Source organism: Puma concolor, chromosome C2 (assembly GCF_028749965.1).
Source record: "Puma concolor isolate L17-30 chromosome C2, mPumCon1.1.hap2, whole genome shotgun sequence".
NCBI classification, from domain to species: domain Eukaryota; kingdom Metazoa; phylum Chordata; class Mammalia; order Carnivora; family Felidae; genus Puma; species Puma concolor.
In genome coordinates, this window is record NC_141675.1 from 78,549,567 (window position 1) to 78,575,041 (window position 25,475).

A 25,475-nucleotide genomic window follows, 5' to 3' on the forward strand; every position below is an offset into this window, starting at 1 on the left:
CTCAGTACAGCTAACAAGGTGAGAAGCAGCAGCACACTTTGACAGGTACTATTTGGACCTGAGCACAACTCATGTTCACTTATGAAGGGAAAGGACAAAGTTAAGAGGCTTATTTGAAATGCTGGAGATCTTAGAATTCAAATGAAACCACATAAATACATATAAAGTTTAGTGGACTTTTTGTACATTTGATGTTCATTATGTACTGGGTTGTACATTATGTTCATTATGTACTGGGTTGTCCTAGTTGAGCATTTTTTTAGGAATAAACCAACATTTTACATTTTTAAAAATAACTTTTATTTATATTTTATTATTATTAGTTATTTTAAAAAATGTTATTTTGAGACAGCGCAAGCAGAGGAGGGGCAGAGAGAGATGGGGAGAGAGAATCTCAAGCAGGCTCCGCATTATCATTGCAGAGCTCGACGCAGGGCTCAAACTCAAGAACTGTGGGATGGTGACCTGAGCTGAAATCAAGAGGTGGACTCAACCAACTGAGCCACTCAGGCACCGCTCCCTTACACTTCTTAGCCCAAGAGAACTGATCGTTATCTGCACTGGCTCATCCTCTTTCTAAGATTTTTGCAAGAGTCAGTCACATGGTAAGAGCTAGAGTTACTAGTCTTGGCTAGAAAGACCCCATAGAGATTGTGTTCTTGCTACAAATAATGTTAACGGGGCCTTGTCACACCTGTTAATCCATGGTCCAGACAGCCACGATTTGAGAAGTTAAAAAAGAATATTCTTTTATCATTTGACTCTGAGCTTTAGTTCACTTTAAGTGCTTTGTCTGAAGCACCCTGTAATGTGGAATGATTTGTATCAAAGTTTCACAGATTTTCTTGTTACAACCGTTGGAGCAGAATGGTGGAGGTAGAGATGTGGGGAGATCTTAAAACCAGGCTCCAAAGCCCGAGCTTTTAGCACTATGGTATAAATTTTTCCCGGATGTTAATGTCCCAAAATGTCCCTGAGACAGCTGGTTCCCTACCAAGTAGATAAGCGTCTGTCCAGGAACGTTGCAGGGAGGGTTCTTAGGCTTGGGAGATTGTAGCAATCATGTGTGCTGCCTTGAAACCAGAAGATTCTATGTATTACAGAGTTTCCAAGTGAAGAACACTGAAAACTGTCTTCTTAGTAAAAAATATTTATCGAGAGCTTACTATGGGCCAGGTTCTGTTCAAGTACTTTATACAGATGAGCTCATTAATATGAAAGAGAGACTGTGACCTTCAGTATCCAGATGAGGAAGCCGAGTTACATCTCACAGCTTAAAAGTGGTGGGGCCAGCATTTGAAACCCAAGCAGTCAGCTCCAGCATGCAGAGAACTTGATCAAAGGGGATGCAAACCCAAACTGTCACAAAATACCACACTGAGTTTTTCATTTCTCTGGTGGCCTTTGAAGCACAAACTTTAGGGTCTGAAGTTTCAAGCAGAGACCTTATCACTGTGGCTCACTTTCAGGAGGAACTGGCTTAGCAGTAGCCATGGGCTATTAGCCAGGGGCATGTCGTCCCTGGGATTTGGGTGCAGCATCTGAATCCAGAGTGATCGTGGATTGTCAGACTATCCGGCCAAACTCTGGCCAATTCCTAGAGTGCACAGATAATCTTTTATTTAACTCTTGCTGTGGAAAGAGTTAAATTAATGACGTAGACTCAGGTCCAGGAAGAAGACACTTTTTTTTTTTTTAATTTTTTTTTTTCAACGTTTATTTATTTTTGGGACAGAGAGAGACAGAGCATGAACGGGGGAGGGGCAGAGAGAGAGGGAGACACAGAATCGGAAACAGGCTCCAGGCTCTGAGCCGTCAGCCCAGAACCTGACGCGGGGCTCGAACTCCCGGACCGCGAGATCGTGACCTGGCTGAAGTTGGACGCTCAACCGACTGCGCCACCCAGGCGCCCCCAGGAAGAAGACACTTTGATACCCCCCCGCCCAGTTGCCCAGAAAGCAGTCTGTGAATCTAAGCAGTCTGCTCAAGTGCGATCGTGCTTCACCCCAAGTCTGCAGTTCTGAGTCCAAGTGTGGACTGCACAGTGAGACTTTGGATTCCCTGCCAATTAACAGCTCAGCTCTGTGACTCCAGACAAATAGCTTAACCTCTTTGAGCTTCAGTCTCCTCCCCTACCTCATATTACGACCATTAAACAACATGATGTATTTGAAACTTACCACAGTACCTGCTATGTAGCAAGCGCTCTTTAAATAGTAATTGCTATGAGCTGAATGTGTCCTCCCCCCAAAAATTCATCAGTTTTAGACCTAATCCCTAGTATGATGGTATTCAGAGGTGGGGCCCTTGGGAGATAATTAGGTCATGAAGGTGGAGCTCTCAGGAATGGAATTAGTGCCCTTATAAGAAGACACGAGAGAGAGACGATCCCTCCACCACAAGAGGACACAACGAGAAGACAGCCATCTGCAAATCAGGAAGCACGCCCTCACCAGACACTGGATCTGCCAGCACCTTGATCTTGAACTTCCCAACCTTTAGAACTGTGAGCAATAAATGTTTGTTGTTTAAAGCGTCAGTCTATGGTAATTTGTCATAGCTGCCTAAGCTGACTAAAAGTTTTTATTGCCGTTCTGTAATATATGTGATTGAACTGTTTTTGAAGCAATTTGCATTTCTGGTAAAACGTATATATTTTTTAAGTTTATTTATTTATCTTGAGAGAGAGAAACCCTGCACAAGCAGGGAAGGGGCAGAGAGAGAGAGAGAGAGAGAGAGAGAGAGAAAGAATCCCAAGAAGGCTCCCTGCTGCCGGCACAGAGTCCGACATGGGGCTTGGGCTCACGAACCGTGAGATCATGACCTGGGCCGAAATCAGAGTCAGATGCTTGACTGACTGAGCCACCCAGGTGCCCCAAACATCATATTTTTGGAACGCTAACAGGTTGTCTGTCCCCAGTGTCCAACAGGGTGAAACATTCATTGACCTGCACATGTGTGGATTTCTGGCCTTGTGACAACCCTCTCCCCCCACATTACACTCACTTTGGGAAAAAACCAAACAGGGCAACTGCCGAAGGATTTCTGCAGAGACCAAATGGAAACTGTCACTACTTTCTCAGTTGGCTCCGGGCACAGAAAGACCGGAATGTGCCAGGAGGACATGTACTAAATATGAAAAGGGGGGAAAGGGAAAAGCAAAGCAACCCCAGAAACCCCTTAGTCTCAGGCGAACCAGTATGGTCGGTCGCCCTAAGGTCCAGCATTGAAGGGCCATCTTGCACAGAAGCCCCTACGGCCCATGTCATTTATGTCACGGGCCAGTGCAGAAGGGGCTGGGAGGGCTAGAGCCAGGCTGCATCCTGAGAATGTTCTCTGAAGAAGGAATCCATGAGAAATGTGCATAGAGGCCCAGAGGAGCAGGGCCAAGGTGCAACTATTACAGCGTGGGCAAGGGCAAGGGCAGACCTTGGGATGCCACTCCCAGGCCTGTTCAAGATGGTCATGCATCTGAAAACAACATTCCACCTTGGACGATTATATAGGGAGACAGGGAGAAAGTTATTTTCTTTGGTAAAAGTTATATATTCACCTGAGCTATGACATTGAAGATAAAGGAATTATGGCATATACCAATGATATGATTAAATTGTAAACTTTGTGAACTTCTCTGTCTTTCATGTCACAGTTTTCCATTTCTTTTAATAAATAACTTTATCCATTTATGCTAAGAATATAGGCCACTTTTTTAAAAAATATTTTTATTTATTTTTGAGACAGAGAGAGACAGAGCATGAGCAGGGGAGGGGCAGAGAGAGAGGGAGACACAGAATCCGAAGCAGACTCCAGGCTCCTGGCTGTCAGCACAGAGCCCGACGCAGGGCTCGAACCCACGACCTGTAAAATCGTGACCTGAGCTGAAGTCGGATGCCTGACCACCCAGGCGTCCCGAATATAGGCCACTTCTATGGTGCCGGGCTTACAGTCATCTAAAAATCTCTTTTATATTATTTTTTCTGGTTGTATGTTGGTGCAATTCTCCCCCTTTTGTTTGCTTTCTTCTCTTTTTATTTCTGTTTGTCTGGTTTTTGTTTGTTTGTTGTGGGGCTATTTGTTTTGTGGTCTGGAGCCAGGCATCTTCTTAAGATGTATATTAACGGTAATAAAATGTGTTAGCTGTTTCTGTGAATAGTGAGTGGTATTGTGTTTAGAATTGCCGCCTACTTCGTCTACTGACAGCAAGCCACGGCCAGCGAGCTGGTCTCAGAGGCCCAAGTCACATCCCAAGTTTGCAGACGCAGTTTACAAAGACCCTCCAGAGGGAAAGCCCAGCACCCGCAAGGCTTCTTTATTTCCACGGGAGGGCGCTGTGGCACTTCCTGAGGACTAAGGGGTTGCCTGCGAAAATTTGGACTGATGGCTGCCAGGTTTCCAGTTGGTTCGAGGGTCTTTTTAGCTCTCCGGCCCTGTGTGCTCTTGTGAAGCCTGGGAAAAGCCCACTGGTGTCTGGTGTAGAGAGGGAGTGGGCAAAATTATGTTGAGGGAGAGAAAGAGCTGGATTGTGGAAGACTTCACGGACTTAATTTGGTGTAAAAACAATGAGGGCTAATTGCAGACTTTGTCAAAGGGAAACTGGAGAGGAAAACATTATTGATTACACATTTATTAAGCGGCTACTGTATACATGAACTTTGGAGGCCCTGGGAACCCAGTGATGGCCAGGGGCCAGCCGCTGCAGAAGGAGCCCAGCCAGTGCAGGGTGGGGGTGCAGACTTGTTCCCTCCACAACACCCCCACGGACCCCTCAGCTCAGACTCTTTGCCAACACAGAGCTGCAGGGAGGCTTGGCAATCTAGTAGGGTGTGGGCACGCAAGGAAGCACCTTGGGCCACCCCTGGTCCAGCGTTTGTTGAAGACGGTCCCGGTTCATGGGAAGACCCTTCCTAATGACATAATGACGCGCTGGATCCAGCGTAGAGCCATTTCCTCCACTCCTGGAGCATGGCCTCCATCACCTTCCCCCTCCCCATCCACACACCTTCTTTGGAGACGTTACGGTGCGCCTCTCCTGTGTGTGGCACAGAGCCAGACCCTGCCACTGCCTTTCATGGCACAAAAACTACCCCCTCGGCATCATGGCTGTTCTCCTCACCCCAGCAGGGAAACTGGCCCCGGGGCGTTAGTGACACCATCAGAGCATTGGAGAGGAGGTAGAACTGAGGCCTGCAGGCACGTGTGGGTTACACTGCCACTCAGGGGTCGTTAGACCCCCTACCCTGCACCCTCCTGCTGTGCCTCAGGGTATGTGGTCAATAACTTTTCCCTGGACTTGTCTTTGAGCTCACGGACAGAGGACATATTGAATAACAAGCTGACTTTAGACCTACATTTTATTACATCAGAAAGCAAATCAACCTTGAACTGTTAGTTTTGGATTTTATACAAAGAGATAATGCTGCCACCCTCTCTCTCTCTCCAATCTCCCAAATTACGTGTGGTCTCTGTTGGTTTATACTTTCTGGGGTAACCATTTCCTATTCCTTCTTAAATGCGATGCTCCCAAATTGCTTTCGTTGAACGTCACGTTCTCTGTTCTTGTCTCCAAATATACCCTCTGTTAGCGATTTACAGTGAGTGGACATTGTTTTCTAACAGTGATCGAACGGGGGCACGTGGGTGGCTCTGTTGGTTAAACATCCAACTCTTGATTTCAGCTCAGGTCACAATCTCACAGTTTGTGAGTTCAAGCCCTACATCGGGCTCTGAGCTGACAGTGAGGACTCCTTGGGATTCTCTCGCTCTCCCTCTCTCTCTGCCCCTCCCAGCTCTCTCTCTCTCTCTCTCCAAATAAATAAACATTAAAAGATTAAAAAAAAAAGGTTCAATGAGAGCAGTACCGCCTGCCCCCAGGCACTGCTGGCCCTCATCCTGGCACCCCTAACTGCTGGACACTGCCCTCTCCCGCCTCAGCGATGGTTGTGGGGCACCTAGGGCCACAGTGACTTCTGTGCAGACAGTGGAGGAAGATCTCTTTGCTCTTCTGTGTTACAGGCTGTCAACAGGCATCAAAACAGAAATGCTTGAACTTCCTGAGGTCTTCTGAGGACAGCCTGTCTTCAGTTCTTTCTCATAATAGGGCTTAGATAATGAGTTCAAAGCAGGGCAAGGCAGGAGACAAATCTAAGTAACAGACAATATTTTATTGTTCCCTTTGACCACGGGGGAGGCTTTAGTACCAGGCAGGCCTTCCAGGCCTGGCTCTATTCCAGGGAGGTGGGTTCTGCCCCCGAAGGCCCCCCACCCCCTCTTGCAGATGGTGTCCTGGTGTCTGTCCAGCAGTCTTCAGACACACGGCAACACCGCCTAGGAGGAGGTCGAGGCTCTGGGACCACACAAAACCTCCTAGCTAGCTATGTAGCTCTGTCCCATTTAACTTAAGGGGGGAAGCTCCAACTTTTATTTTTTTTCCAACTTTTAGAAACCACGCGACATTTGTATTGGAAAAGAAAAATCAAAATCATGCATACATACACATATGAAAAATTAAAGCCTGTTGACCAAGCAGCGAACTTTAGTACTTATGCAAATCAAGTTGCAATACAACAGAATGTATATTGGCATTGTCATTCATGATCCATGTTTAACAGAAATAAAGTTTCAAATGCAAATTTTAGGACAGTAAGCTCGAGGAAGAGACTGTGAGATGTTCAAAGGAAAATTACATTTTTCCTTGCATGTTGTCCTTCATCCGTGTCGCCAGGGTATGACTATAGGTAATTTTCTAGGTGCCAACACCTGCTGGACCACTCTAGGCTTCTGGGTGGGGCAACCCACCACTATGGAATGAAATGGGGGGCCCATGGCCACGTGGGGTAGTGGGCAGAGGACAAGATGCAGACCCTGGTGAGAATTCAGCCTCCAACATCTGCCTGCTATGCAAATCCCTACACAGAATTTGCATTTAAAAGACAGAGAGGAGGCACTTAAGGGGATTCCAGATTGAATTTTTTCCTGGTCTATATTTGATCTATTATTTTACTTAAGTATTTTTTTAATGTTTCTTTATTTTGAGAGAAAGAGAGTGTGAGCGGGGGTGGGGAGAGCAGAAAGAGAGGGAGAGAAAGAATCCCAAGCACTGACAGTGCAGAGCCTGATGCAGGGCTTGAACCCACAAACCGTAGGATCATAACCTGAGCTGAAATCAAGAGTTGGATGCTCAACCAACTGAACCACCCAGACGCCCCTTATTTAAGTATTTTTATTTTTATTTCAATAGCCATACTTCTCAATTAAGAATTTCTATATGATGGGGCACCTGGGCAGCTTAGTCAGTTGAGGTCTGACTCTTGATTTCAGCTCAGCTTATGATTCCAGGGTCGTGGGATCAAGCCCTGCATCTGGCTCTGTGCTGAGCGTGGAACCTGCTTAAGATTCTCTCTCTCTCTCTCTCTCTCTCTCTCTCTCTCTCTCTCTGCCTCTCTCCCCTGCTCAAGTGCACTCTCCCTCTCCAAAACAAAAAAATTATACAATTTTTTTTAAATTTTAAAAAGAGCCCCCATTTATTGATAGTTCACCGTGTACCACCCGAGGTGGAGAGTTTGCAAATGTTCTCACTAAATCCTTAGCACATATTTACTAGCCAGGTCTTATTGCCCATATTGCACAGATGAAGAAACTAAGGCATAGCAAGATGAAATCTCTAGTTAGCTCACATAGCTAATAAATAGTCCAGGGGTCAGTTCTGACTCCGAGTGCGGGGCTCCTACTCATGCTAAGCTGCTCCCATTCCTTCCTCCCTACCCATCCCATCCCTCTCCATCTTACTTACCCTCACCTTCCTGCTAATATGCATCCTCACGCTGCCTCAGTCTCCATTACAATCTGAGTCCTGGAGGCTCAATTGTTGCTTAATGTGCTGAATGATGTGGCTGCCTGTTGCACAATCCCAGCATGGAAAGAGAAAAGTGCCCACATTACCTGCCCTGGCCCTGTGATTGGCACCCTCTCTATTTCAAGCTGTCGCCTTCTAATGTTCTAACAAGAACGCCAGAAGCAACGACGTTCCACATCCCTACGTGTTTTCTAGAGATGACGTAACAAGTAGTGAAGACATGCTACCAGCTGAGAGCCTTGTTAGATTCAAGACGAATGGAGACTTGGTCCCCTCTTACTGGTCTTCCACTAACTAGCCTCATACATTTTCCCTCTCCACTTTTAAGAAGTCTAATCAAGGCAATCTATGGAGAAGAATGTTCTCTCTGTCTTTTAGTCTCATTGTAACTCCTTTTGAGAGTCCAGGTAAGTCTTTGGAAACCAGGAGAAATCCTCCTGTCCTATGAGTGGCAAGTGGCCTATGTCACTATCTACTAATTCCTGAATTGCCCTTCACCTGTGCATGCACAAGTTTGCCTCCACTCAGATCACTATGACCCCCAGTGACAAGATGATTCATCCTATTTCTAACCACTGGTGCCAGACTTGCCTATTCAATAAGATGATGAGGTGGTCTCAAAACTAAGACACCCGAGAAGTACCTGAAGAAAGAGATAACAGAGGTCAGAGAAGGGTAGCATGATACAACATGGATGTCCCTAAATACCTACAGCCCAACATATAGAGCAGAGAATTGACTTAGGCTATGTAGATCTTGAGGGGGAGAATCTGGGTCCATTTGTGAGGTTACAAGGTAGGCAGGTCTTGACTCGATATGAAGGAAAGAGTGATTTAGCAATAGAATGCACTGCCAGCATGGTGGAGAGATTCCTGTATGTAAATGTCTTCAAGTAAACACCACACACACTGGAGGGGGGCCTCTGAGTTGAGTGGGAAGTTGCCCTAATGCCTCTCAGACAGCAATCGTGCATAGGGGCCCAATCTACGCTGGGCAGGAGGCAGGTCCTAGGGACACAAGATTAAAAATAACATAGACACTGTTGTCCCATGAGACCCTTTCCAATTCGGGGCATTGTGTTCCTGTGGATTTAACGTCAGCTGAGGGCAGGAACCACAGCTTACACTTTTCTTGTGTGTTTATAATAACCAACATAATGCTGTACAGCCAGACCCAATGTGACCATCTGAGGACAATCTTCCTTCTTGTCTGAAAGTGCCACTCACCTTGTTTTGAAGACATCAAAAGTTGATGACAGAGACCAGCAGGACAGATGGATGTGATTTTCTGCATTGACTCTCATGCTCCTGGAAAACATTTAACCAGAAATAATGTAATGACTTACCTTTTATTTACCTTCTAAACCTGAAGTCAAGATAATTTCAACACCCACTGAGTCATCGCTAAAGTCAATAGGTCAAAGTCTCCTCTGCAAAATTGATTTCCAGATATTTTCCACTGACTGAAATTACGTGAATAAATTAATTTATTTATTCTTTTAATTGTTAACCAAGCTCAATACATTTTTCTATTTTTTCACCTTTCTTCAACTATAGCACACAGCCATGTTTTCTATTATTAAGAATAATGATTTGCTCACTTAAAGGCAATGCACAGCAATCAACCTTCTCAGCTTTCTTTGGGCCCTCTGGTCTTTTGGTTTGGGGTTAATAGAGAAAAAAATGATTGGGCTAAATCTAGGCTCCATCGCTGTGTGATGTGGTCAAGTTGCAGAACCTCTCTGAGCCTGTAAAGGAGGAAAGACGAGAATAGTAAAGCTCCTGTGGAGTTATGAAGAAAAACACAGCGATTTCCACAGAATAAGGAGTCGCTAACACGAGCTCTGGTGGTGACATTTTCCTGAGGAGGAGCTATTCCAGCCTCAGAAAGCCCGATCTCCCCATTCTTTCTTTAACCCTGTGGTGGTTCTAGCTTTTGCGAGACTGGACTTTTGCGTGGGTGTCAAGGCCACAGGGAATGGTAAGAACGGTAGGAAGTTTTCCCTCAAACAAAAGATAGTTTCTTTTGTGATCATGAAAAGCTAACCCCAAGGATTACTGTGTTCTTGAGGCAGATTTCACACATAGCATCACCAGCCAGAACGATTAAAGAACTTTCCTTGAGGGGCGCCTGGGTGGCGCAGTCGGTTAAGCGTCCGACTTCAGCCAGGTCACGATCTCGCGGTCCGGGAGTTCGAGCCCCGCGTCGGGCTCTGGGCTGATGGCTCAGAGCCTGGAGCCTGTTTCCGATTCTGTGTCTCCCTCTCTCTCTGCCCCTCCCCCGTTCATGCTCTGTCTCTCTCTGTCCCAAAAATAAATAAAAACGTTGAAAAAAAAAATTAAAAAAAAAAAAAAAAAAGAACTTTCCTTGAAAGAGTAGAAAGATTTCTGTCCTGGGTTTAGATAAGGCCTCTTCTCCAGGGCTGGGACTAAAGTGTGACACAGGAGAGGCCTAGGGTACAACACTGAAGGAGATGCAACCCTGAGGATGAGCGACTCCTTAAATTTTACACCTTCACCCTGGCCCTGGCCCTTGCCCCGCCCTAGTCCAGGATTACTCTTCCCCCATCGATCCCCTCAAATGCAGTTTCTCTTTGGGGTTTAGATCTGTAGATCCAGGTCATGGTTATGGGTGAAGCTTGTGGAACTCTTTCCCCACCCAAAGAAAGGGAGTAATTAATCACCGCTGGTCGCTGTGACTTAATTTTTGCCACGCTGAGTTCAACCCCACATCTCCCAATTTTAGTGTGTTGGCACTGAGTGCAAAGGGCTTTTTCCAAATTATTTCCAGGGCAACTGGTGCTAAGTTACCTTCACAGAAAACCCGATTGGTCCTTGGAACAAGGGTAGTTTGTATTCCATTGACCGATGTTTTGGATTGGAGAAATAAATTCCAATCTGTCGTCACAAGACAAACATTATGATGATTTTGTATAATAATCTAGAGTTCTTAGCTGATGAGACGTTGCTGGGCCACGTGAGTCAAGGTGAGCTGCTTTACGGCAGATGGTGTCTTCTCATCACTCTACATCCAGGCACCTGACATCACAGATATTGGGTGTTCGATAAACGTTTGTTCCATGCCCATATGAATGAAGAAACACCAGGCTTACCAGAAATTAATACTCGGCCTTCTCTGGGCCAAGGCCCTTTAAGTACCAAAAAAGGGCAGAGCCAGAAATCCAGCCCAGCAATTAAAGCACCAACCCCTGCCACTTCCTCCCTGCGAAAACCAATTGTCCCTCCGCTTGCTGCTGACGTACACTTGTCGTGTTCTGTTTCGTGAGAGAACGGGTTGCTAGCTCTCACCTCAGTTCTCAAAGCGTGACTCGGTATTACACCCCCTTCTAGTTCTATCCTTCCCCTCTGAGGCCTGTGTCTGCTGGTAGGGCCCCGACACAGGCAAACCCCGGCAATTCTGACCCCATGATCCTTCTTCTTGTCTTGGCTCTTGATTGGTAACTATAAATGCAATATCTGCCTTGGAATAGTTCAAATGCATCACTGCCCTGGTGGGGAGCCCTACTAACAACTGCAGAGGACCTGGTGCCATTTTCAGCTGCCATCTTGAGAACCCTGCCATCAGCCACACGGGGGCTCCATCCAGCAAGCTCTGCCCAGCGCCCTGCTGCCATGTCAGGCAGGCTGTTGACCCTCTACTGGCCCTTAGGCTCTCGGGCCCGTTCTCCTCAACCAGCTTTCGCAAACCTCTGATAACCTCAGCACACTCAGACATGGCTTAAATGGAAAGAGTATTGTCTTAGTACAGTGATGTGGGCCTTACAGATAAATGCACAGATAAGTAGTTAAAACAATGAGACGAATGACCAGAAAGTGGGGTAAATGCCCATCCCCAATTGGCATGCAAAAAAGTTGGAGCCAGGTGGATGAAACGAACCCAAGATCACTTATAAGTGCATGCACCTGGCATGTGAAAACCTTCCCAAGTTTGAAATTTGTGCCATGAGACACAGTGAATACCTGTAGCCCTCCCTTTGACACCCTTGGCTACAAATTTCTTAGAAAACATACCAAGATATTGTCTATTTTCATTTTCATTTTCATTGTCAGTAGGTAAATGGCAACACTTCTATCTAAGGAAATTGAAAAAAAAATTCAGGGACCATTTTATTCGGCTTGACTCTAAAGTATTTCAGTGTGTAAGCAGTGGGGCGCCTGGGGGGCTCAGTTGGTTGAGCATCCGACTTCGGCTCAGGTCATGATCTCACGGTTCGTGGGTTCGAGCCCCGCATCAAGCTCTGTGCTGACAGCTCAAAGCCCGGAGCCTGTTTCAGATTCTGTGTCTCCCTCTCTCTCTGCCCCTCCCCCACTCGCGCTCTGTCTCCCTCTGTCTCAAAAATAAATAAACGTGAAAAAAAAATTTAGACTATTTCAGTGTGTAAGTATCAGACATATGGAGTAGTTGCGATAAAACCAAAGATACTCATAAAATACGTTTAAAAAGGGTTCTGATGATTTTTCCCATTGCTGAGTTCCTGTAAAAGTCAGCATGGAAACAGTAGCCGAGGAAACGAGACAACACCCGACCTGACCTACCAGTCCAATGGTGGAGATATAAATCGGCATGGTCTTTCTAGTAGGCAATTTGGGCAGAAAAACTGAGAGCTTTAAAATTGTCCAAATTATTTGAACCACTGATTTCACTGGTTAAGAATCCATCCTGCAAAAAGAACTAGAAAGCCAAAGATTCCTAAATAAAATGTTCATTGCAGCTTTCTCTGCGATAGTAATCAACTGAGAACAAAGTAAAAAAATACCCAACAATAAACGAATGGTTACACTGTGATACACACGATAGAATCACAGGCACTCATTATGTTTTCTAAGTGTGTTTAATGACGTGGGAGTATATTCAAATTGTGATGTTAAATGAAAAAATGAAGATAAAGTTTCATATGCACTATGATCTATATTATATTATTATATATAAAATAATTACATATAATTCTTGGCATAGAAAAAAAGAGACAAGATGGAAATGCCCCGAAACATTGCCACTGTTAAAAAAGAAAGAAAGAAAAAGAAACATTGAGCTATGTATCTCTGGATGATGAGATTATGGATGAGTTTTGATAGGATTGATAGGGTGCTAGGTGAGATATTAATTGCTCTTTATTACATGCTTTCTTTTTCTACCATCAGTGAACCGAACCCATCCGTAGTGCTTTCGAAATTGTCACCCATGGAAGATCTAAGAACCAAGATACCAAAAGAAGTGCTCCAAATGCAAGAAAAAATGATCAAACTGAACATTTTTTTTTTCTCCCTCCTCCCCACCCTCAGGTTGGGATGAGAGCTGAACCACCCCCGAACAGCATGGAAATCCCAAATCAGAGACCCTGAACCTCACTTCAGGGGTGGGAGTCAGGGAAGGGGTGCATGGGTGGCACAGGGAAACATCACAGCACGGAAGGAGTCTCCTGCCTAGTAGGATGGCACAGAGCAGTTGGTGGGGCCATGACTGCAGTATCTAGATGGATGGGCTTAAAGGAAGCCTCGGGAAGCCCGCTACACCCTGGGTGGCCTCAATAGCCAAATTTTCCAAAGCTTAAAGAAGGGGGTAGTACTTAGCTGAAAAAAGGCCTCTGGTTTAGGAAGGGTCCCAGGGCTGAGACAAAGGGACGCCTGATCACAGGATGCAGGAGGGACATCTTGCTAAGGACGAGATGAGGCCAGGAGGACATTAGCTAGCTCGCGGGTGGACAGGCCAGCTGGCTGTGCCTGAGGACCAGATGAGATGGGTCACCTGGCCGAAGGGGCCAGCGCAGACCCTTACAGCACAGGCAAAGGCGGACACCTCTCTCTGCCCTTAACTAAAGGGTATTGCCTAAGTCTCCCCCTCCCCACTCAGGCTTCCTTCTAACCCCGGGGGGCCAGAAGCAGCATAAGGGGCAAACCTAAATGGGACTGGGCTGCAACTAAGCAGCCAAGAAATAAGGCCACCTATAACTGACTGGGTTAAATTTCACAAAAGGGGGCTCAGACTCAGAAATTCCAGTGTGTGTGTGTGGGGGGGGGGGGTGGATACATTTAGATTTTATACACTCGAGCTTCTGACATATGAACTACGTACTCACTGCATATATTTTTCTGACTTCCCAGTTTTTAGTGATGGCCGCATTTTGTATCTTAAAAGATTATTTAAAAGAAAAGCACTGCGCCCACACAGAGGTGCTCATGAGTCAAAGCCCTGAAGGAAATAGGGCAGAAGGTGGATGAAAGGTCACCCTTGGTCCTGAGGATCAACTTGCCAGATGACCAGAGCTTGTGTTGTGTCTCTAAGAGCCAGGACGCCGCTCTCAGAGAGAACGTGGAGTCCCGACCACAGCTTCTGAGCGTTTGTCATGAAGATTCTACAGGATGGTGTGAGCACTTGGGAGGGAGTGTGCCAACAGTCCTTACGGTTGCCTTCTTGGCCATGTCATATATCCCCCTTACTTACCTCCAAGCTCCCAGAAAATTGATATGGATAAGCTTCCTTGTAGAAGGTCTCCTTCTTTTTTTTTCCCCCCAAGAAAATGAAGTGTTGTCCTCTGAAACACTACTCAGACAACTGGGTAAATCTGTCTACCACATAATGGTGACCTCTAAATATGTGAAGAACAGGTAGGTCTTCATGTTAGGGCTTCTTTGCTCCAGGCTAAACCCAGCCAGGTCTCTCTGCGATATTTTCCAAGCCTCTCACTGCCGTGCCCACCCACCACTGGGATTGGCAAGGGCCACTTACGAGCAGGGCCTGGAACCCACACTGTGGCCCTGGGCTCTGGCCGTCAGGACCTTAATTCGGCTAAGGCTGTGAAGGGCATCATGGGAGTGTTTGTATTCTTAGCTGCCCCCAAAGCAGCTCAGCCTGCAGCGTGGGACTCAAGCCCAGAGCTTGGCCAAGGGAGTTTCTGTTAGACGAGGGCTCCCCTCCGCGCACTTGTGAACTGGCCGAGGCGCCAGTGGCATCCAGCTACCCAGGGCCCAGGCCATGCGTTCTGAAAGGGCAGCCCACCCCGCCCTGCTGCAGGCAACCCTCCTCTCACCCCTGTTCCACACTTCAGGCAGAAATCTTTCCCTTCCTCTCTTCTTTTCTTCAAGGACCTTACCCAAGGTCTCAGCATCTCCCAAAGCTCTCCCTGCTCACTCTGGATCACCTGTATCTTTGCTACATCTGTGGGCCTCGTTCTCCCTCCAGGAGGAGATAAGTCTCTTTCATATTAGACGACTTTATCACTTTGCTGCCGGGCCCTACTTTCCCCTCACGGGCCCCATGCCGTGCTCAGATCTCAGTAGAGGGCACTTCCTCTGCTGAACCCACAGTACTCCAGGGCTGGCTGTGCCGGCCCCTCCTCACCTTGCCTTGGTGCACACCTCCTCCCCTCTGTGTTCCAAGCTGACTCTGGAGCATCTCCCCACCCCCTTCCACCTGCCCCCAGCAGCATTGACTTTGGCAGATTTCTTGGGGACCAGAGATGTCCTAACCTGTTTGCTTTTCCGGGGCTGATGTTTGCAAGGGTTTACTTGGAACCAGAACAGAAATCATCCCACGTCCTTATGCAATTCCCCCGGCAGGTTCTGACAGATAAATAAAGCCTTTGGCCCTCCATTGGTCTACTTTTCAGAGAAGAGCCCCTGGGTTGGTCCTGAGGCTTCCAGCCATCTGCCCACCTGCTAGGGTCCCTCTGGAGCAGCCATGAAGTCCGTCGCCCTGCTCCTTTGCCTTGCTCAGCTCTGGGGCTGCCAAGCCACCCCGCATATACCAGGTCTGGTTTATAGGGAACTGGACTGTGATGACCCAGAAACAGAGCAAGCAGCCCTGGTGGCCGTGGACTACATAAATAACCACGTTCTTCAGGGCTACAAGCACACCTTGAACCAGATTGACAAAGTGAAGGTGTGGCCTCGGGTAAGTGAGCCTTCTGTGTCTGAGCCGAAAGAACCCATGTGTGGAGCTCAGCTGGGTGTCTCAAAGATCACATCTCCCAACACAATTAAACTGCAGAGGGTCAAACTCTCTGATTTCTTCTCAGCAGTGAGGGAGGGGGCAAGTGGGGGAGCGAGACATTCTGAGCTGTGGTCATGGGTCTCAGAGGGTGCTGGATGGGGGTGAGGAGGTGTGTGGGACAAGAAGGGCTTTGAGGAATATTTTGAACAGCACAGGTAGAAAGTGCGGCTTGCTAGAAAACTCTATGCACAAGATGCAGGATTCTGGCCGATTGGAAATCACTTCTCTTTCTTTGCTTCCGTTTCTCTGGATGAAGACTGAGAATGAATGAAACTAGCATTTGACAGCCATCTACTGTGCGCCAGGCCCCTTCCCACACACGATCTCCTTACTCCCTCCCAGCCCCCAGTCCTGTGTGGTAGGTATTGTCCTTGTCTTACATGAGAGAAGCCCGAGCCTCTGACATTAGGGCATTTTGTTGTTGTTCAGGATCATATAACTTGTAAACATTGGGCTGGGATTTGATTCTGAACCCATGTTCCTTCCTCTACACGAGTTACCTCCCAAAGAGAGGTGCCCACCTCTCAGAAAGAAATCTTGGCACGAATGGCATTTACCTCTTCACAAGCTAGACAAGTAATCGATGCAGTCTGAAGCCAGTGACAATAAAGATTAAGCTGGAAAATATGGCTTGTGGAACAGTCGAGAGATTTGGGGCAATGGGGAAAGGTATATGTTTACTGCCTATTTTGAATTAGATTTTATATCTGATGAAGGGTGATTCTTGCAGCAAACAATTGAATACAAGCCTTTCACGGGCAGGAACCAGTGTCACGTGCCATGAGAGATATTAAGCTGAACCATAAGAAATTTCTACTTTTGTATATTAAAACCAGTCAAATATTGGCATTTTAATGGTTCAACCTAACATAAAAGTGAGAAAGTTTTTCTTTGGAGCTCAAACTCGAAAGATATGTACAAGATATTTACAACCCAAAGGAGGGACTAAGGTACAAGATATTTACAACCCAAGATATTTACAAGGTATTTACAACCTACAAGATATTTACAACCCAAAGGAGGGAATAAGTATCTGGATGTCGGGACTAACCTCTGATCTCACGGTGGGACAAATATTAGACATCAGGATGGATTTTAGGAGGGCTGCAACTGTACTGACGTCCAGTGGTGGTTCAGAGGAAACACCCACGAGGTCAGGGGAAATAACACACAACATAAGCATTTGAGGGAAAAGTAAGGAACGGAGGTTGCAATCTTCACTAAAGGCAGAGCTTGACAGGTGCTTTCCTAGAGAAACCCAGGAGTACCTGCTTCTATTTCTGCAGCTGTGAGTGTCTTCAGGACGTTTAATTTGGGCACATCTGCACATCATAAAACACAGCTTCTCCTTGGCAAAGAGATCCCTAGGTTTCGGGTAGTAGCGAGTCAGGCAGAACTAAATGAGAGGCAATCAGAGCTGGGCTAAAAGAAAAAAAAACATACTTGTATATGCTGGACTTTCCAGCCTTTGCAGAAAGGATACAGAAACATGAACTGGCAAGAATAACCACAAGGAGTTTCAGGGGTCCCCTATCTGCCTTCCTTGCTATTCCTTCTAGACGGTACCAGCAACTCACAGCTTCCGCAGTCTCAGAGGGAGGCTCGCGCTTCCCCTTCGTCTCCAGCAGGGGGCAGTAGAGGGCAGCAACTAGGCAAGCCCAATGACAAACCGCCAAGGATAATTTTTCCTTTAGGAAGGAAAAGAAAATGGAGAAGGAGGGAAATTAGATGATGAGAGGGAAAGCAGAAAGAAGCAGAGGGAGGGATGGAGCAGATACAGGAGAGACCATTAAGGTAAGATATTATCCTACACCACCTTACTTTGCCACTTGATTGAGAAAAAACGAAAGCTGATTTTTTTCAAAGCGCCGATCGAAGTGTGAAATTTTCAAAGCGAAGTATCAGTGCTCACGTTAGCTTCCAAGTAGAGCTCAGGGTGATGACTGTGGTTCCATCATCCCGTCCAAGGCCACGGTCCCTTCTTCCTTGCAAACACCGTCTGAGCTCGCGCAGCCGACAGAAGTAGACCTGAGAAGCCCTGGTCCCTGTCCTGCCCACAGGCCAGGTCAGAGCTCGGTGGAGGTGCAGACTAACAGTAGCAATGACCTGTCCCTCGCCTCTCCAACAGGCGTTACTTCCAGCCCGCTGGGTGCTCACGCTCTCGCCCGCGCAACGGGATCAGGCCGCTCACTGCTTCATTCTGTGTCTCCACAGCGGCCAATGGGGGAGGTGTTTGAGCTCGAAATCGACACGCTGGAAACCACGTGCTACATACGGGACCCCACCCCCGTGGCAAACTGCACCGTGAGACAACTGATGGAGCATGTGAGTGCCCCGTTTAGAGTGACTGCAGGTGGTGCCCCAGCCAGGTCCCTGGTGGTTCTGCAAAGTGCAGGCCCCGTGTTGCCCAGCTCCCCAGCCTGCCATCATGGCTAGCCAGCGTGCAGTCGCTAAAATTACCATTGGATGCTGCCTTCCCTGGGGCTGAGTCTTACAACAGTTGAGCCCTCTTGTTGTAGCCCTTCCCCCACACCAGTGACCACCGTATGTCAGTGTCACCGGGTCAAGGTGATTTCATGAGGCTCATCTTTGACAACCACGTCTGAGGGAGCGCCCCACACCCCAGCCCCGGGATCCCAGTGGAAAATGAAAGGCCAGCCCTCCTTCTGAGGCTTCACTGTGGGTTTATTTCTCCAGGCTGTGGAAGGGGACTGTGATTTCCAGGTGCTGAAACAGGATGGCCAGTTTACCGTGTTGTTTGCAAAATGTGATTCCAGTCCAGGTAGAGATGATGATGATGATTATTGTTCTTATTTTTACCTTGTGGAGTGAGGAAGGGACCTGCGTTGTTTTCAGTGTAACTAGTTTGAGCTACCTTGTTGGTGAGGAAAAGAAGGGGCCAAATCTCCTGGGATCTGGAATTGTAAAACTGTTTTTTTAAGGAGCTGTTGTCACTGGAGGTGAAAATTGCCCCTTGGCGAGAGGGGCTCCTGCCGAAATGTCAGCATGACAGGAGCCACCTGAAGGTTTAGTAAGAAGCAGAGAAAACACCTGAAGCCATTTGGAGCATGTCCTAGGCCTTGCAAAATAAGCAGAGCTGGGGTGAACGCTGTGGAGAATTACAACCCAGATTCGATTTCTCTCTGGGCGTAGACTCTGCGGAGGACGTGCTCAAGGTGTGCCCACAGTGCCCCCTGCTGGCCCCGCTGAACGACACCAAGGTAGTGCACGCAGTAGAGGTTGCCCTGACCGCGTTCAACACTCAGAGCAATGGCTCCTATTTTCAGCTTGTGGAAGTCTCCCGGGCTCAACTTGTGGTAAGACTGAGGCCCTCGGACAGACGGGGCGGTTTGGTGGCACTTGGGGAATGTAGGTGGTGAAACAGCGGGGAGGGACGGAGCAGGTGCAGAGGCAGTGACAGGAAGGCAAGGTGGGTGGTGAGAAAAAGGGAAGAAAGTATCCTTAGGAGTATGAGCGATATGAGGACGCCGGGTGTCCCGAGGACCCAAAGAACCCTCGGTACGTCACCCCTGCTGAGTCACTCTGACAGCCGCTGTCTGCCCTGGCTTCCTCAGTACTAACTATAACACCAGGGCTCGCTGTGCAGCGAGTGGGAGTTTCGACATTATCCAGAAGCGCTCGCTCTAAATTCCCAGGGCGCCACGTCTTTATCACGCCTCGCCACGCATCAGCCACGGCCCTCTCCTAGTTGAGGCTTAGAAAGGTGGGCATGCAGTGGCAGGATCCCACAATGCCCTTTGAATCACTGAAACACACCGAACCGCACAGTGGACCGCTCAGCACACAGGGGAGCCACAGAATTCTGGTATTTGAGAAATGTGGCCTCCCGGCTGCCAGCGGCGGCATCCTTGGCAATACATGACAGGTATAGGTGGGGAGGGGAGGCTAATTAACCGGGATCTGTGGTTCTCCCAACACCCCCACCCCAGACTACACCAAATAGCGTTATTTTATCAGTGTGAGCGTCCCACGGTAACCGCCCTGGGTAAGCCACCGGGGCCATGTTTCCCGGCCACGCGGTGGGGTCCACGCCAGTGTTGTTCCCGGGAGTGTGCAACCACACAGCCCCGGCTGCTTCCCTCCGGCCTCTCCTTCCCTGCCTTTTCTGGTTGAGTCACGTGGCCTCACATGCATTTTCATTTGTTCCCATCAGCCTCTTCCGCCTTCCACGTACGTGGAGTTTGCGGTGGCTGCCACTGACTGTGTTGCTGCAGAGGTCACGGATCCAGCTAAGTGCAACCTGCTGGCAGAAAAGGTGAGCAGGCCGGGGGCCCGGGGATGGCCGAACTGGTTGTAGCACAGAGGATCCTCGGAGCAATTGGTGTTGGGGGGCTGGGGAGAAAGAGGTCACAGTGAAGAACACCCGCTCCCTGGGGGGCTGGGTCATGCCAGGCCCTCCTCTGTAACGTGGCCTTCCCCCTCACGAGCTGTCACCAAGTCATCTCACCCACTGGAGGTCCCTGGAGGTAGGAGAAAGGCAGAGGCTGTTTCCTAATGAGGCTGGGTCATGCCCGGCTGCCAGGAGTGTGTTGTAGCTTTTCTAGATACACCTCTGATAGGAAACCTTTCAAGTCCACAGTGCAGTAATGTCCACGTCTAGGAATTTATCCTAAAGAGATCACCAGAGATGTTCGCCAGGAATAGACCTAATAAGATGATTCATCACGGATTCAAAATGACCCCCAAAAGACTCAAATGTCCAACAGGAGGGGATCATGGAACAACATGTAAAATAGAAAATTATACCGATCTTAAAAAAATACGTTTTAGGGGCGCCTGGGTGGCGCAGTCGGTTAAGCGTCCGACTTCAGCCAGGTCACGATCTCGCGGTCCGTGAGTTCGAGCCCCGCGTCAGGCTCTGTGCTGATGGCTCAGAGCCTGGGGCCTGTTTCCGATTCTGTGTCTCCCTCTCTCTCTGCCCCTCCCCCATTCATGCTCTGTCTCTCTCTGTCCCAAAAATAAATAAACGTTGGGAAAAAAAATATGTTTTAAAAGAATAATGAATGATAGAAGAAAATGTTATTATAGTGAGTGAAAAACGGGAGACAAAATGGCGTAGTCACAATGATCCTAATTTTTTTAAGTTTATTTATTTATTTTGAGAGAGAAAGAGAGAGAGAGAGTGGAGGAAGGACAGAGAGAGAGAGAGGGAGAGAGAATCCCAAGCGTTGACTGTGCAGGGCCTGACGCAGGGCTCAGTCCCAACGAACTGTGAGATCATGACCTGGGCGGAAATCAAGAGTCAGATGCTTAACCGACCGAGCCATTCAGGCGCTTCAAAATGATCCTAATTTTTAAGTGATTTTTAAATATATTTAAAAATAAGAAGGGAATACATATATATTAACACAAGTTCTCCTGGGTCACCACTCCTTCTGGGATTACGGGTGATCTCTTACAATCTCAGAGCATACCTGTATTTCCAACCTTCTGCTTAGAGTTACATACTGCCTATCTTCTAGAGACAGAAACTAGAATACTTCAGGGGAAAAAATGTTAAAGGATTAAGCATTTGGTTTTTTCCCCTCTGACTTGTTGGAGTGTCAGTGGAGAAACTTGGGGGGAGAAAATCCGCTTTTTAAACCAGTTCCAATAGCTTCTCTCTTTCTGTGGGCAGCAATATGGCTTCTGTAAGGCAACACTCACTGAGAAGGTGGGTGGGGAAGATGTTGCAGTGACCTGCACCATGTTCCAGACACAGGTAAGGGCATCATGGATATACCTGCCCTCATCTTCAGAATACAGTGATGCCTTAACGGTTACGCAGTGTGTTAGTAATTACAGGGCATTTGCTGCCCTGCCCTTCTGAGCCCCACAGTATAAGTAGCTGTGGGGTATATGTAATCATCAACAAATGAAAGCGTGTTTTAGCCACGCCTCCCCCTCCCAGGAGCTAGCGGCTGCAGGGTAGAGCCCATCCTAGGGAGCGGTTGACAAGTGAGCCTTTCTATTTGCAGGGGGTGGGGGTGGTATTCTGAGCGGCACAGAACAGGTGGCCAGATATGCCTGGAAGCTCCCGGTGGCTGCAGGTGTAGATGATAAGGAGGGGGACACCGCTGGGAAAAGCTATAAGGCAGGATGCTTTTGCTTGTGGGGTGGATGTGTGAGTCCACTGATCCCAAGATAATTGGTGAGAAAGGGGCTACCAGAGGCCAGTTACCCCTCCCTTGCGGCTCTGATGACAATCCTTTGCACCTAGGTAGTTCTTTTTTTTTTTTTTTTTTTTTTTTGCCAGATTCCTTGCAAATGAAAATTATTACTTTGAGAGAATTGGGTGGGATTCCATCCAGAAGCGTGGGGGGCCTTGCTTGGGAGGAGAAAGGTAGCTAACATGTAGAAATGGTCCTCTCTCCAGCCTGTGCTCCCGCAACCCCAACCAGATGGCACTGAAGCGTCCCCCGTGGCAGACTCAGCTGTAACTGCACCTCCTCCGGCTGACCCGCCTGCAGCTGCCCTGGTGGTGGGACCTGTGGTGGTGGCAGCCCCCCAGGCACCCCTGCCGGGACACCGGGCCCACTACGACTTGCGCCATGCCTTCATGGGTGTGGCCTCAGTGGAGTCTGCCTCAGGAGAAGCAGTCCACGTGGGCAAAGTACCCAATGTGGCGCAGCCTAGCGTTCCTGCCGCTGCTGGTCCAGTGGTCCGTCCTTGCCCAGGGAGAATCAGACACTTCAAGATCTAGATGTCAGAGACGAAAAGATTTGGCCCAGGAACATAGCCACCATTATTGTCGAAGTCTGGGTATGGGTGGGGCCTCGTTTGCTATCAAAGCAGGTGCTACACTGGTCTAGATGAATATCAAGTCTTCAATCCCAACTCCTCTTCATTTTTCAGAGGATGGAAGCGGGGGCAGGGGGAGGGGGGGTGGCAGTTCTGTGTCATGGAAGGTATAAGGCTGGCAACTTGATCGTCATTGTTTTGACGCTCGGCCGCTACCATTGTGTTCTCTGCCTTCCTTGACCTCACAAAAATGATTGGAACTGTGACTTTGAGAGGTGCTCTTGTCAGCCTAATACTAGCTTATAAATAAAAGTGACTGAAGGACCTTCCTTATTAGAGAAGGTTCTAAGCTGAAATGTGGTCATGATTATTGCCTTTTCCCTCCAGGCTCACATGTGTGGTCTGTCTTCAAAACAAACACATCACGAATGTCCCTAAGCAAAATCAAAATGAAAACAGAAATAAAATGGAACAAAAATCAGCCGTATTACTATGCGCAAGAAAAATGATGAGACCAGGATCTGCTCACAGGTCATAGAACATGCTCATTTCCTTATGAGAAAATCATTCTTTTCATTTCATAAGAGTCAGAAAATGTTGCTAAAGGAGGACCCAGGGCCTGAACTTTGTACAAACCAACTATTGGTTTTCCCCAATATCCAGGTAAGGGGTGATCTGCAATTAACACAGGAGCCTCACTTTAAACATTTCTCTTCATTATTATTATTTTTTTTTTTGAGAGAGAGAGAGAAGGAGAAAGCACACACAAGCAGGGGAAGGACAGGGAGAGAGAGACACAAGCACACACAAGCAGGAGGAAGGACAGGGAGAGAGAGAATCTTAAGCAGGCTCCATGCTGAGCACAGAGCTTGACATGAGGCTCAATCTCATGACTGTGAGATCATGACCTGACCCGAAATCAAGAGTCAGACGCTTAACCAACTGAGCCACCCAGGCTCCCCTATCTCTTCATTTATGTTTAAAATAACTGTTGATGGTACTACATCCACTTCATTCTGTGATAGAGGACTGGTCTTTCGAGCCAATCCATTCTAAGACTTCAAGTTAAAGCTCTGGTTTATAGTATGAATACAGGAGGAACACCTGGACAGGTAAATCCAGTGAATGTTTGTAGATACTATCCAAGTGCTCAGATTACATAAAGGAATTAACAGTGCGTATAATAGAATGGTGTCTAGACAATTTCAACGTTTTGTCTACCACCATTAGGTGGTTCTGTGCCACCTAAATAATAGGCCCATCCAGACAGAATTTTAAAGGGGAGATTATACTTCAATAAAAGGTGCTAAGGACAAAAAAACAAACAGTTGAGTTGCTCCCCTTGAACCAGGAGACTGGATCAAGGGCTGATACCATACTACTCTTGCCTAGAGGTTTTGCCAATATTCCAGTAACCAGAAGGAATGGCCAGGAAGGCAGGAAAACCACTACGTATTTCAGAAGCCTGGGAAGATGAGGAAGGTATGGTCAACTGGGCTGAATGCTGCAGAAAGAGCAACAAGAATGAGGACTGAGAAAAATCCACAGGTTAGTTGATGATTTGGAGGTCATGGTGACCCCTGGCAGATGTGGTTTCATTAGGAGGATGAGTGTCAAAGCCTGCCTGCAGAAGGTTGACTGGTGGGATATGATCAGGAAATAGAGGGGCACGTGCATTCTCCTCTTTCAAGCAGTTTGATGGTGAAGAGTGGGAGAGATAGGATGTAATCCAAAAATATAACTGGGTCGAGGGAAGATTTCCTTTTCAGGAATGAGGATTTTTAAGCATATTTAGGGCACACTATGGGAAGACAGGGAAGAAGAAAGACAGAGGAGATGATGGGGCAGGGTGCCAGGAGAGAGATTTAGTAGAGAGCTGGGAACAGGAGGGTTTGAACAAGTCTGCCAAGGAGTCTGGTCCTTCCTTAAGGGAGCTTGCAAGAGGATCCTGAAAAGGCACCTTTCACTCAGTACCAAAAGAGACTCATGAGCTTTCCACCCTTGCTACACAGGTATTGCTCTGAGGGAGCACACGGAGAACTAGCGTTTTCCAGGGCAGGTGGTTGATACCCAACCCAGCATAAGTGAAAGGGGAATGTTACTGCGCTGGGTGCTAGGAATTCAGATGGATGAGTCCTACCTAAGGCACGGCCGGGTCCAGTGGTTCAGAAGATACCATCTCTCCCCCGCCTCCATGACGCTTTCAGTCATAGCTGGGATGGCCCCTGTCAGCCTCACATCTACAACAGCATCAGTGCCTAAGCCTGAAGAAAGAGAGAGGGCTAAAGGAGGAACTCTTCAGAGGAATAGTAGGCACAAAGGCCTAGAGGCAGGAAATAGGTCGATGTGGCCCTGGATGAGAAAGGAGGCTGGACTGAAGCAGTTAAGAGGAGGAAGAGGGCTTTAGAAGATGAGGGTGAAGAAGTGGATGGGGCCAGATCATGAACAGCTTTGAAGTCTCCAGAAGGAGTTGGGGTGTTGTTGTCAGTGCAATGGGAAACCACTTAAGGTTTGAAGTAAGGCAGTGACATAATCTGATTTATGTTAAAAGATCCCCCAGGCTCTGTGGACCTCAACCCAGAGATGGGTGAGGTGGAGCTGAGGGGTGTGACCTTTCCCCCAGAGGGACATTTGGAAGTCAATGGAGGCATTCACCTGGGGTGCTACCTGACAGAGGCCAAGGATGCTACACATTCTGAAATGGACAGGTCAGCCCCAATAATGAATCATGTTGTGAGATGCTGTAGGGAAAAATAGATCTTAGCTGGGACAGAGCAGCCACAGGATAGGGAAGGACTAGAGCTTTCCAGGGCAGAAATAAGTGTGTACCTTAATGTAAGGTGGTGGACAGGAGAAGTGAAACTAGGATATA

The 25,475-nt window shown here is 47.7% G+C and overlaps 1 protein-coding gene and 1 long non-coding RNA gene across 3 annotated transcripts; one reads left to right on the forward strand and one right to left on the reverse strand.

Annotated features, from left to right (window-relative positions):
* Window positions 1–6,142: 6,142 nt before the first annotated feature.
* Window positions 6,143–18,082, reverse strand: LOC147577337 (uncharacterized). 2 transcript variants are annotated; one of them, XR_015240179.1, is made up of 6 exons: window positions 17,684–18,082; window positions 17,371–17,550; window positions 17,131–17,284; window positions 10,663–10,890; window positions 9,079–9,599; window positions 6,143–8,859 (listed from the first exon to the last, which is right to left on the reverse strand). It is a non-coding gene; the product is annotated as an uncharacterized LOC147577337 (long non-coding RNA). The 2 variants fall into 2 exon arrangements; XR_015240178.1 differs by having other exon boundaries at window positions 6,143–9,599.
* On the forward strand, window positions 15,459–22,959 carry AHSG (alpha 2-HS glycoprotein). The gene is made up of 7 exons (XM_025913889.2): window positions 15,459–15,763; window positions 18,077–18,187; window positions 18,560–18,644; window positions 19,016–19,179; window positions 20,037–20,138; window positions 21,501–21,584; window positions 22,239–22,959. The coding sequence occupies exons 1-7, from the start codon at window positions 15,551–15,553 to the stop codon at window positions 22,563–22,565; spliced, it is 1,086 nt and encodes a 361-aa protein (XP_025769674.1). The 5' UTR covers window positions 15,459–15,550; the 3' UTR covers window positions 22,566–22,959.
* The last annotated feature ends 2,516 nt before the right edge of the window (window positions 22,960–25,475 follow it).